Below are 12,050 nucleotides of genomic sequence, written 5' to 3' on the forward strand. Positions count from 1 at the left end.
GAGGGCGCCGCGCTGTGTGGAAATCAACCGCTGGTTTGGGACGTCTCGACCAAACTTTGAAATTCTCTATCTCGATCAAGTCGAAGTCGATTCGGCTGATTTTTGGACGAATCGATTGATCTCGTCGGGTTCTCGAAGCACAGCTGAAGAGTCCGGCGCAATCCGTTCGATTACGCGCACATTGAAGTCGAGTTGAAGATTTGATTTCCACACAGGCGCCGCGGGCCCGCCCGTCGGAGACGCGAAGATCGCGGCGATGATCGCCTCCGCGGCGGCGCCCGGCGCGCCCGACGACGGCGGCGGCGACGACGACGACGATGACGACGCGGAGCCCTTGGAGCCCCCCGCGCCCGCGGCGCCCGAGGAGCCCGAGGAGCCCGAGGACCCCCACCGGCGCCGCTCGCCGCGCGCGGGCGACGTCTGCCGGGGCGCCGCGGCGTCGCGGGCCGTCGCGGCGCCCGGGTCGCTGGCCGCGGAGCTCGAGGAGACGCAGGCGACCTTCGAGCAGGTGCCGGCGCCGCCGACGGGCTTCGGCGCGCTCGCGGCGCTCGACGCGTTCGTGAGCGGGCCCTCGCCGCCGCCGACGCCGCCGCCCGCGCCGCCGCCGCCGCCCGAGCCCGAGCCCGAGCCGAGCGACGACGACGAGGCCGCGGCGACGCGCGCGCGGAGCGAGTCCGAGGCCGCGGAGAAGACGCAGAGCTCCTGGATCGAGTCCGTGCGCTTCGGGGACCTCATCTCCCTCGAGGGCCACCTCGACCCCGCGCTCGTCGAGGACTCCTTCTTCGTCCGCGGCGACGCGACGTCGGGCCAGGTCGACGCGGCGCTGAGCGACGCCGATTTCCGGAGCTGCCTCTGGCGCGTCGTGCCGGCGCTCAAGTACGAGAAGCTCGAGAGCTGGTGCCGCGCGAAGACGAATTTGACGCTCGACCGCCGCCACGACCGCGTGTCCGTGTCGGCGCTGCTGGACAGCCTGGGCGTGCGCCTCGAGCGGCCGCCGGCGAAGACGGCGCCCGCCGCGGCGGAGAACCTCGCCGCTTTGAAGGTCCAGCGCGAGACGAAGGGCAACGCGGAGAAGCTCGCGGCGACGCTCGGGGCGGCAAAAGAGAGCGACATTCCCAACTTCAACGGCTCCTCTCTCGGCCGTTTTCCACTCGTTTTGGCTGATTTTTGGACGAGCGATCATCTCTTGGAAGAGTCTCGAAGCGTCGATGGTTGTTTCGGAACGCGCACGCGCGGAACACTCACGTTGAAGCGACGTCGAATCTCTCTTGTGCCGCCCAGGCGACGCTCGAGGACGCGGGCACGGCGCGCGCGCGGGACCTCATGTTCAACGAGCCCTTCCAGCTCCAGCACGTCGTGACGGGCATGTTCTTCACCTGCGCGTCGTCGCTGGGCGCGGACCTCGACACGCGGCGCGCGCCGGGCCTCGGCGGCGAGGACGGGCGGCCGCGGAAGCTGCTGCTGCACCCGGGCTGCGCCGGGTCCGTGCTGCTCTTCAGCCCCATGGGCGACGCCGGCGAGGTCGCGCGGCGGGCGCCCGTGTCCTACAACGACAGCGCGTTCCTGCTCGTGCGGCCCCAGGGCGACGGCGCACCGGGCAAGGGCAAGGGCGCGAAGCAGGGCGGCCGGCGCCTCGCGGGCATCTTCGACCCCGTAGAGACGACGGACGCGGCGCGCGCCATCGCGCTGTCGCCCTGCGACCACGTGGCCACGGCGCGGTGCCCCCTCCGCGAGCTCGCCGTCTACGCGCAGCCGAGCCCGCTCGCGATCCGGCCCTACGCGCGCTACCCGTCCGCGGCGCTGCGGAACCTCGTGCACAACACGCCCTTTTTTCTGTTGAGCCAGCGCCTGCGGCGCGCCGTCGTCGTCCGCGACGGCGGGACTTTGGGGGACCACTGCGCGGTGCACGACGAGGTCGACGACGCCGACGACGACCTCGGCTCCGAGGACGGCGAGGGCGCGCGGGAGGCCAAGGTGGGCTTCCAGGAGGCGCAGCGCGAGGACATCGTGCGCGGGGCGGGGTCCGCGCACCTCGAGAGCGCCATGATGGCCTTCGTGGCCGAGCCGGTGATGCGGCGCGGCCCGGGCAACGACCTGCTCACGCGGGGCATCTGCTTCGGCGACGTCTTCCACGTGCGCCACGCGGTCACGGGCGCCTACCTCGCCATGGCGCCGACGGTCGCGCCGGTCAAGGGGCCCGGGGGCGTGGACCGGCGCGACGCGCTGCTCTTCGACGACGACGACGGCCCGGACTCCGTCGACGACGCGACGCGCGCGCTCCTGGCCTTCAAGCTGCTGCCCGGCGGGCCCGAGCCGCGGCCGCCCCTGGGCACGCCCGTGCTCGACGGCATGGCCTGCCTCGTCGCGTCCGCCGCGCGGCCCCTGCGCCTGCACGCGGACGCGGACGCGACGTCCGTGTCGTTCAGCGAGCTCCCGTCGATCTCCGACGCGGACGGCGGCGCGGAGACGGCGCTCACGAACCACGAGTCCTACTACTTCGACCTGCGGTACCTGACCCCGAAGGAGCACGAGGAGCTAACGCACTGCGCGTCGCTGCGCCGCGTGTCGCACGTCTACACGGCCGTCTGCAAGACGCTGAGCATGCTGCCGCCCAACGCGGGCCTCACCAGCCCCCGCAAGGGCGACGAGAGCCGCGACGACGACGCCTTCGGCGGGCCCATGCGCGGCTCCGACGCGCGCAAGGTCCTCGCGGCGCTCGCGTCCGTGACGCGGTCCCTCCAGCGCACGTACGTCGAGCTCGGCGGCCGCGACGAGCCGTCGCGGATGATCATGACGAACCTCAGCGGCCTCGTCGACGACCCGCCCCGGGCGTCCATGCAGAACATGTGCCGCACGTCGGGCTTTTTAGACGACCTCGTGAACATGGCCGTGACGCCCATCAACCTGGGTTTAGACATTCGGTTCCACGGGCGCCGCTACGCGGACGACCGCTTCGACGCGTATCTCGCCCCGGTCCAGAAGGCCGTCCTCGCCGTCCTCGGCCGCGCCATCCTGGACAACCGCGAGTGCGAGGCCCACTTCGGCGTCGGGAGCGTGCTCATCCGCCAGGGCGAGGCGCTGCGGGCGCTGCAGGTCCAGGGCGACGCGTTCGAGCCCGCGCATCGGAGCCCTTGGTTGGTTTTAAAGGCGGCGATCCTGCGCGAGGTCGCGGACAAGCGCCACTGGTCCAAGGCGAAGCGCCACGCGGCCTGGCGCAAGGGCACGTCCAAGGTCTTCCACCGGCCCGTGTCCTTCGTCAACGTGGTGTCGTTGCAGGCGGGCCACCGCCTCGGCGCGGAGCGCGTGCTCGCGACGCTCTTCATCTCGGAGGAGACGCTGACGAACGCCGTCGTCGCCAACGCGGCGCTCGTCCGCAAGTTCTGCGAGTTCATCCTCCAGGTCCACGGCCCGCGCGCGGAGTTCCTCGAGGTGCTCGCGGCTTTATGCACCGTCGACGGCAAGGACGGGCGGTCGCGGTCCATGCTGCGCATGCAGGAGATCTGCGGCACGCTGCTCTTCAACACGGAGATCGCCGGCCAGGCCGCGGACCTCGCGGACCACCTGCTCCTGGCCATCTCGCCGTCGGACCTGCGGGACAACCGCGCGCCGTCGCTGCCCAAGGAGGTGCACCTGTCGTGGAACGCGGACTCGAAGGAGTACCGCGTCGAGGCCGTCGACGAGCTTTTTTATGATGCCTACTCGCCGAAGCTGTTTTTTCGCGACGGGCTCAAGGAGGTGCTCTGGCCGGGCGCGCCGCGGCACGCGGAGGCGCGGCCGGCCATCGAGGTCTACGCGCTCGGGGAGCAGCTCCAGCCCGTGAAGAAGGTGCGGCGCGCCGACGGCATCGCCTGGGTCAAGGAGTCGGACCTGGAGATGAGCGAGAAGAACGTGTCCGGGCCCATCCGGCTCAAGGGCGACGCGGAACTGGAGGCGCTCGCCGCGGAGGCGACGGACCGGGCCGGCGAGCGGAAGATCGCGACGCGCGAGGAAAGGCTGCTGAACCAGCTCCAGATCGGGCGCTACTTCGAGGCGCAGCTCAAATTACTGGGCGACCTCTGCGCCGGCCGGTCGGCGCAGAACATCCTGAAGCTCCAGGCGCGCGGCGGCTTCTCCTACGAGACGCTCGTCGCCGTCTTCCGCGACGCGCGCGTGGCGCCCAGGGCAGCACAAGGGTGATTCAACGTCGCTTCAACGTGAGTGTTCCGCGCGCGCGCGTTTCGGAAACAGCACCCACGCTTCGAGAGCGCTCCGAAAGATGATCGCTCGTCCAAAAATCAGCCGAAACGAGTGGAAATCGGCCGAGATAGGAGCCTTTGAAGTTGGGAATTTCGCACGCTTTTGCTGCCCAGGTGGCGCCGTGCCTGCGTTCGGAGACGCTGAACCTGCTCAACAACCTCTACCTGGACCGCTGGCCCCACGCGCGCGTCGCGGCGCCGGCGCTGCTCTGGGTGCTCGAGGACGTCGAGTCGCGGAGGCTGAGCCCGGGCGCTTCCGCGGACGCGCTGCCCCGGTCCGCGACGCCCATCGCGGAGCCCGTGCGCGACGGCTTCGCGGCGCTCCGGCGCGAGCTCAGCCGGCATCTCGCGACGTCGGCGACGCTCAACCCGGAGAACGTCGCGTCCAACGATTTGACGGCCAAGGTCGTCGACATCGCGTCGACGCTCTTCGACTTCGGCCTATTCACGGTGGGCACGGTCGACGACACGATCGACCTCGCGCGGCGCTTGGTGGACCTGGCGAACCCGGCCATCGACGCGCCGGCCGTGGACAAGAGCCACCTGAAGCCCGTCGCGCGGGCCAAGGCGCGCGCGCTGCGGGGCCTCGCGCAGATCAACGACGCGACGATGCACTGGCGCATCGAGCGCATCCTGAGCTACCTGTTCGAGGAGATGGGCGACCGCACCTTCGACGTGCACAAGTTCCCCAACGTCGACCCCGACCGGCCGAATCTCGGAGACATCCTGCGGACGTGCTACGGCAAGGTCATCGGCGCGCACTCGGAGGAGCTCCGGTGCGCGGTCGACAACACGTTCAACGGGCCGGACGTGCGGGCCTACGAGGCCGCGGCCTTCGGCCCGCCGGACCATCTGAGGGGCGTGCTCTCCGGCCTGCTCATCTCCGACGACGACACGTTGTTCGAGGCGGCGCTGTCGGCGCTCGTGGACACGCACTCGGTGCACGGGAAGCTCGTCGACGCGATCGAGCGCGGCACGTTCCTGAAGACGTCCAAGGGGCTGCCCGTCTTCGGGAAGCTCGACACGCTGAAGGGGTTGGTCATCAACCTGCGGTCGGCCATCGACACGGCGTCGACGTGGATCAAGGAGCACACGTCCGCGGCGCCGGCGAGCCCCGCGTCCGTCGACGGCTCGTCGTCGGGGCGCCGCGCGCCGTCGCCCGTCGGGGGCGTCCCCCCGCCGGTCGCCCGCGACAAGAAGGCGGCGAACGTGCTGACGACGGTGACGAACGCGCTGTTCTGGGTCGAGATCTTCGTCTACTTCGACGAGGACGAGGACCGGAAGGAGGCCATGCCGACGGAGTGCAACATCGTCCTGGAGGGCGGCGCGGACTACGACGGCGGCTCCGGGGCGTCGACCATCGACATGGTCGTCGCGACGTCGCCGCCGCCGTCCTGGCTCCCGGACTGGTTCCTGGACCGCACGAACCGGCCGAGCCACGAGGCGCCGCTCGGCCCGAACGCGCACCACCAGTCCATCTGCTTCTCCCTGGGGCTCATCGACATCCTGATTCTCGCGTTGAAGATGGGGCGGTCCCTCATCAAGACGACGGACTCGAACCAGCCGGGGGCGAGCAACGCCATGGCCGTGCTCGTCGACGTGAGGGTCCGCGTGAAGCGGCTCGTCGACGCCGTCGTCTACTGTCTATTGTCGCTCATCGACGGCCACACGCTGGCGAAGACGTCGGTGCTCGAGCGCATCGAGGACATCATCGACTGCATCGAGGTCACGTCGCCGAAGAATCTGGTGACGCTCTGCCAGAGCATTTTTGAAGATGAAACCGACCTCTGCAAATCCGCGGACCGCAGGGCAGCAAAAGAGAGCGAAATTCCCAACTTCAAAGGCTCATATCTCGGCCGGTTTCCACTCGTTTTGGCTGATTTTTGGACGAGCGATCATCTCTCGGAACGGTCTCGAAGCGTGGATGCTTTTTCCGGAACGCGCGCGCGCGGAAAACTCATGTTGAATCGACGTTGAATCACCCTTTTCCTGCCCAGGCGGACCGCGCGCTCATCCGCCTCATCTGCTCCTACGCGCACCAGGGCGCGCGCGAGCTCTGCGAGGGCGGCGAGCACGTGCGCGCCGACGCCGACTCCTTCCTCTGCGCCACGCTCCAATTATTGAGAACCATCGCGGGCGGCGACGAGCGCCAGCCGCACCCCGCGGTGCAGTCGTGCATCGAGGACGCGCTCTTCGAGAACCAGGACCTCGGCGCCATCGAGCGCTTCCGGCGCATCGCGACGGCGTCGTCGACGTCGCCGGCCAAGGCCGCGCAGACGTCGGCCAAGGCCGGCGCGTCCATCGCGTCGCAGGACACGCGCGTCGCGTTGATCCAACTGCTGGAGACGGTCGCGCGCGACCGCGCGGCGCTGTCGATCCGGAACGTGCTGCCCATCCCCTTCCTCGCGAAGGAGCTCATCACGCTCGACGCGCACAAGACGGAGCTATCTATTCGCGTGCAGACCATTCTGGGCAATCTGTTGTACCACGTCTTCTTCGCGACGGGCGAGCCCGAACTGGTATTGTTCACGGAGACGCTGCGGTCGCTGCTCCTCAACGACGAGCCGCCAGAGGCCGAGGGGCTCCAGAGATTGCAGGCGTCGCTGCTGGTCTTGAAGACCTTCGCGGAGGCGGTGACGGCCCAGGAGAAGGCGCGGCGCGACGAGGCGGGGCGCGGGCGCCTGAAGGAGGAGCTCGAGGAGCAGAAGAAGCGCATCGGCCTCGTGTCCATCACGGCCTACAAGGCCCTCGCGCACTGGACGAAGCGCAGCGACCGGCCCCGCGAGGAGGCGCGCCTGCTGCGGTCGTCCATCGGCCTCGCGGGCCGCTGTGTGGAATTCAACCACTGGTTTGGGTGGTCCTGACCAAACTTCAGAATTCTCTAGCTCGATCAAATCGAAGTCGATTCGGCTGATTTTTGGACGAATCGATTGCCCTCGTCGATTTCTCGAAGCACAGCCGAAGAGATTGCGTCGAAACTGTCGCATACGCTCACATTGAAGTCGGGTTGAAGATTTGAACCACACAGGCGGGCCGCGCGGCGCGCATGCTCGCGCCCGACGAGCTCGAGGCGGCGGTGATGACGGACCAGCAGCGCCTGGCCAAGTCCCAGGAGTCGTCGAGCACGTCCCTCATGAAGAACGTCAAGGCCGCCAAGGTGCCCAAGACCATGTTCGACGTGTCGTCCATGTTCGTCGGCGGCGACGAGGAGGCCGAGGCGCGCGCGTCCGACTTCTCGAGGCCCAAGCCCGCGATCGAGCACGTGCTCAACACGCTCGTGCTCGACGAGTTCTTCGAGCTGCGCATGGAGCAGGAGCGCATCGCGCTCCTGTTGTTGTTGCGCGGCGACCCGCTGAAGATCGACAAGGACGACGACGGCGGCGACGACGCCGAGTCCGAGGACGACGAGGAGGAGAAGAAGAGCGAGGCCGGCGACCACGTCGCCGTCGAGATCGAGGACGAGCCCTTCCTCAAGGAGGCGACGCCGAGTAAGCGGCCCAGGGCCGCCAAGGCGCCCGCGAAGGAGGTCGAGCTCGCGCCCGCGCCGGCGAAGAAGGCGGCGAAGTCCGCCGCCGCGGACGTCGAGCCCGCGCTCGCGAAGAAGGGCACGGGCGAGGCGACGCCGCCCCACCCGGGCATCGCGAAGATCCACGCGCGGTTCCTCAAGTACATGCGGGACCGCATGGACTGCCACGAGCCCCACACGACGAAGGCGAAGATCGAGATCGTCAAGCTCATCCGCGAGCACCTGGTGCTCGTCGCCCAGACGGACTCGACGTCGACCTTCATCGCGACGGACAACCCCTACTCCGTCTTCTCGCCCCAGGAGCGCAAGGTCCAGTTCCTGCTGGACGTGCGGCGCGCGGTCGCGCGGACGGTGCTCGACGACGTGCTCGAGGGCAACGTCGTCATGGCCTTCATCATGCTGCTGGTCATCGGCACGATCCTGTACGAGCAGGTGCTGGGCTTGATGTACGGCCTGTCCAACGGCTTCGTGGACACCTACGTGTTATTTCTCATCATGTGGATCTTCACGGCCGAGGTGACGATCAGGGCAGCAAAAGAGAGCGAAATTCCCAACTTCAAAGGCTCATATCTCGGCCGTTTTCCACTCGTTTTGGCTAATTCTTGGACGAGCGATCATCTCTCGGAACGGTCTCGAAGCGTAGATGGTTTTTTTGGAACGCGCGCGCGGAACACTCACGTTGAAGCGACGTTGAATCTCTCTTGTCCTGCCCAGGTGACGATCAAGATGACGGCGCACGTCTACTGCCACCGGACGCTGTCGAAGTTCTTCACGGACTTCTTCTGCGTGATGGATCTTTTGTTGGTGCTCTTCGATCTCATCTCCTACTACGCGTTCGAGTCGTCGGGCGGCGCGACGAACAACCTGCGGACCGTGCGCATGCTGAAATTATTCAAATCCGCGCGGATCATGCGCGTCGTCGGCCGGGCCGTGAAGATCCGGCGCGCGAAGATGGCCGCGGCCCAGGCGGAGAAGGACAACGCGGACATGCTCGACCTCATCGGCAACGAGAGCGAGACGACGCTCCGGGGGCTCCACAAGCACGGCGTCGCGGCGGTGTGCGTCGACACGCTCGACTCCGCGGGCGACGGCGTCCACGACGCGGAGCTCGGCGAGGAGACCTACAAGCTGGCCATGACGTTGCTCAACACGGGCAACAAGGAGATCTACGACGCGTTCCAGGCCTGCGCGCGGTCCAACTCCGCGGAGAAGCAGTTCTTCGCGGAGCGCGTCATCTGGGACACGACGGTCTTCTCGCTGCCGGGGGCGCTCGCGGCCCACAGCGAGACGACGGACGTGGAGCGCTACGAGCGCGCGGAGACGGAGGCGCGGGGGCTCGAGTCCGCGTCGTCCAAGGCCGTCGCGCTGGGGGCCTTCGCGCCCGACGCGCGCGAGATCGTCGAAACCACCAAAACGGCCGAGGCCATCTCGTCTTCCGAGCTCGCGGAGCGCTGGCTCGCGTCCATCGTCGCCAACTACTCCGCCGCGGACCAGCTCCTCATCCAGCACGCCATCGAGACGTCGACGAAGAAGGGCGTGCCGGAGACGTCGCCCGCGATCAACGAGGCGAAGACGGCGCTCATGGGCCTGCGCTACGGCCAGCTCAACGCCGTGCTCGTCGCCGCGCTGGGCATGCTGAGCGTGCTCATGACCGACAGCATCTCGAAGATGCTCGACGCGTGCACGGACGGCGTCAACTTCGCGACGGTCGTCACGCCCAACGAGCCGGAGCTCACGCAGCTCAGCCAGTGGTCCACGGAGGGCAAGATCTACTTCGTCAGCCTGTCCGTGGGCTTCATGAACTTCTGGATCGCCGTCTACATGCTGTGCTACATGGAGTGGAACAAGCGGCGCGACACGAACGAGAAGACGCTCAAGCGCTTCGCGGGCATCCTGAACTCCTACGGCTCCGTCGACAAGTTCGCGGCGCTCCTGTCCATCATCTCGTCGCTCAACTACGGCATCTCCGTGACGTCCATCTTCTCCGTCGTCGTCACGCTCGTCGCGACGAAGACCGCCAAGACCATCGAGAAGACCGTGGCGAACCTGCCCAAGGTCCAGGACTGGATGCTCGACCCGGACGCGCGCTTCACGTCGACGAGCCACCTCCGGCGCCTGCTCCTGTCCATCGCGCCGAGCGCGTCGAAGCACATCGAGGAGGCCGTCGCGCTGCTCAGCGAGGGCGACCTCGAGCGCGCGTCCGAGGCCGAACTCATGGACCTCGTCGTCGCGGAGAGCAGCCGCATCATGTACCTGGCCAAGGACCTCGGCAAGCAGCTCCACGCGTCGAACGGGCCCTCCGTGTCCACGCGGCAGCGCCAGCCCACGGAGCTGCTCCTCCTGCTGAGAAACGCCGTCCGGTTCCCGCGCGTCGTCAAGGCGAAGAAGGGCTAGGGTCGCGACGGCGCCATACCCGCGTCGTCGACGCCTCGGACTGCTGAGTAAATGTCTATGTTGACTTTGATGTTGCTTCGTCCTCAAGCTGGATTTTTCCCTATATATCCTTTAGATTTGATGCGTGCAAAAACGTGTGTGTTCTTGCGCAACGCAAAAAGAGCATCGGCGTCTCCGACTGCCTCGCCGCCGATCGAAAGGACGCCGAGGACCGCCCCGCGGCCCCGGAGACCATGGGCGCCGGCGCGTCCCACAACTACCAGAGCGTCGAGGAGGCCATCCATGCGGGCGTGTCCACGGAGGACCTCCTCGCCAACGGCGTGACGCAGGCCGAGATCGACTTCCTGACCTGGAACGACATCGACGACAAGCACCGGCGGGGGTCGCGGCCCTGCCAGCCGTCCATGGTGCGGACGCACCGGCGGCGGTGACGGGCCGGCGCCCGGCCCTCGGCGCCCGCGCGTCGTCAGGAAGCGACGCCGCGCGGCCCGCGGCGCCGGCCGGCCGCCTCGCCCCCCCCCGGCGAGTCGTCCGCCCCAGCGCCCCCGAGGTCGTAAGCACAGTCACACGCGGCTGTAGAAAGACGCGGCCGCGGCGGCGCGCGCGGGGGGCGGCGAAGTTGGCGAGGGGGTCCCGGCGGCGCGCGGGGCGGCGAGCGCGGGCCGCGCCTAGGCCGCGGCCTTCTCGGCGGCGAGGAGCTTCTCGAGGCCGTCGTAGAGGGCCTGGATGATCTCGCACTCCTTGATGAAGAGGCGCGCGCGCGGCGAGATGTCGACGGTGCCGTCGGAGCCGATGGGCGTGTGCTCGCCGCCCGTGCCGCGGACGCTGAGGCCCAGGGGCCCCGCGATCTCCTTGGCCTTGGTGTCCGTGCCGTCCTTGGTGAGGTTGGGGATCTTCACGTGGACGGACGCGCGCATGCCCGTGCCCAGGTTCGTCGGGCACGACGTCACGTAGCCGTAGGTGTCGTCCTTGGCGAAGGAGATGCCGTCGATGGACTCGACGGCGTCCAGGAGCTCCTTGAGCTCGTCGAAGACCTCGTTGAGGAGGAAGCCCTTCTTCATGACCATGATGCGGAGCTGGTCCTCCTCGCCGAACCAGATGATCTTCTTCTTGTCGTCCGACTGCCAGCAGCCGCGGCCGTAGGGCCAGTCGGAGGAGATGCCCGCGGACTTGAGGTAGGGGTCCGCGTCCATGTCCTTGAACATGACGTGGGCCTTGACGAGCTCCTCGTACTTGGCGTCGTCAATCTTGTTCGGGTGCGCGACGCCGTCGCCGAGGTCCGGGCTGATGGAGTAGACCGCGCCGCCGAACTTGGCCTTGACGGCCTCGAAGGCGCCGCCCATCTTGATCTCGAAGGCGATGCGGTCCTCCTTGGTCATGGCGCCGGGCAGCGGGATGCCGCTGAGGTTCCGGCCCACGCGGACGCGCATGGAGAGCTCCTCGGCGAGGCCGAGCTTCTGGAGGTCGAGGACGCCGCCCTCGCCGACGCCCGACGCGTCCCAGTCGTTGACGTGCTTCTCGCTGTACGCCGGGTCGTTCTTGTGGTAGTCGCCGATGACCTGCTTGAAGAACGGCGCGAACGTCGAGTAGTCCGTGGGAGTCATCGCGTAGCAGCCCATGCCGCTGTCCGGGTTGTCGACGCCCGTGCGGATGCACCCGTAGAACGTCTCCTTGTCCTTGTCGCTCAGGCCGTCGTAGAAGTCGGCGTCGAAGTACCTGGCGCAGCGGGGATGATGTCATCGTTGCCGTTGCTGGGGGAAATCTACGGGCGTCTGGGGGCCGGGCGCCGGCCGCGCGCTTCGTGCAGCGGTTCCCGGGCTGGTCGGCGGCGACCTTCTCGACGGCGGACTTTAACTCATCCTTGCTGGGGCACGGCATCGTGTCAGTTTCGGTGG

General features: G+C 68.0%; 2 protein-coding genes across 2 annotated transcripts in view; one reads left to right on the forward strand and one right to left on the reverse strand.

Moving 5' to 3' along the window:
• The window catches only part of AURANDRAFT_62046 (hypothetical protein), a gene marked incomplete at both ends in the record, with an annotated part of 13,346 nt that extends 3,191 nt beyond the window's left edge, over window positions 1-10,155 (forward strand). Inside the window, 6 exons of the mRNA XM_009035998.1 lie at window positions 240-1,153; window positions 1,282-4,149; window positions 4,350-6,104; window positions 6,233-7,066; window positions 7,264-8,277; window positions 8,476-10,155. Of these exons, the coding sequence (XP_009034246.1) occupies window positions 240-1,153; window positions 1,282-4,149; window positions 4,350-6,104; window positions 6,233-7,066; window positions 7,264-8,277; window positions 8,476-10,155 (9,065 nt within the window). The remainder of the gene's footprint in view (window positions 1-239; window positions 1,154-1,281; window positions 4,150-4,349; window positions 6,105-6,232; window positions 7,067-7,263; window positions 8,278-8,475) is intronic.
• Window positions 10,156-10,838: 683 nt separating this feature from the next.
• AURANDRAFT_3396 (hypothetical protein) lies at window positions 10,839-11,822 on the reverse strand (the record flags this gene model as incomplete). Its single annotated transcript, XM_009035883.1, has 1 exon — window positions 10,839-11,822. A coding segment is annotated over one exon (984 nt), but the record flags the coding sequence as incomplete, so codon positions are not given.
• Window positions 11,823-12,050: the final 228 nt, after the last annotated feature.

The sequence above is a fragment of the Aureococcus anophagefferens genome, assembly GCF_000186865.1.
Source record: "Aureococcus anophagefferens unplaced genomic scaffold AURANscaffold_4, whole genome shotgun sequence".
Lineage (NCBI taxonomy): Eukaryota > Pelagophyceae > Pelagomonadales > Pelagomonadaceae > Aureococcus > Aureococcus anophagefferens.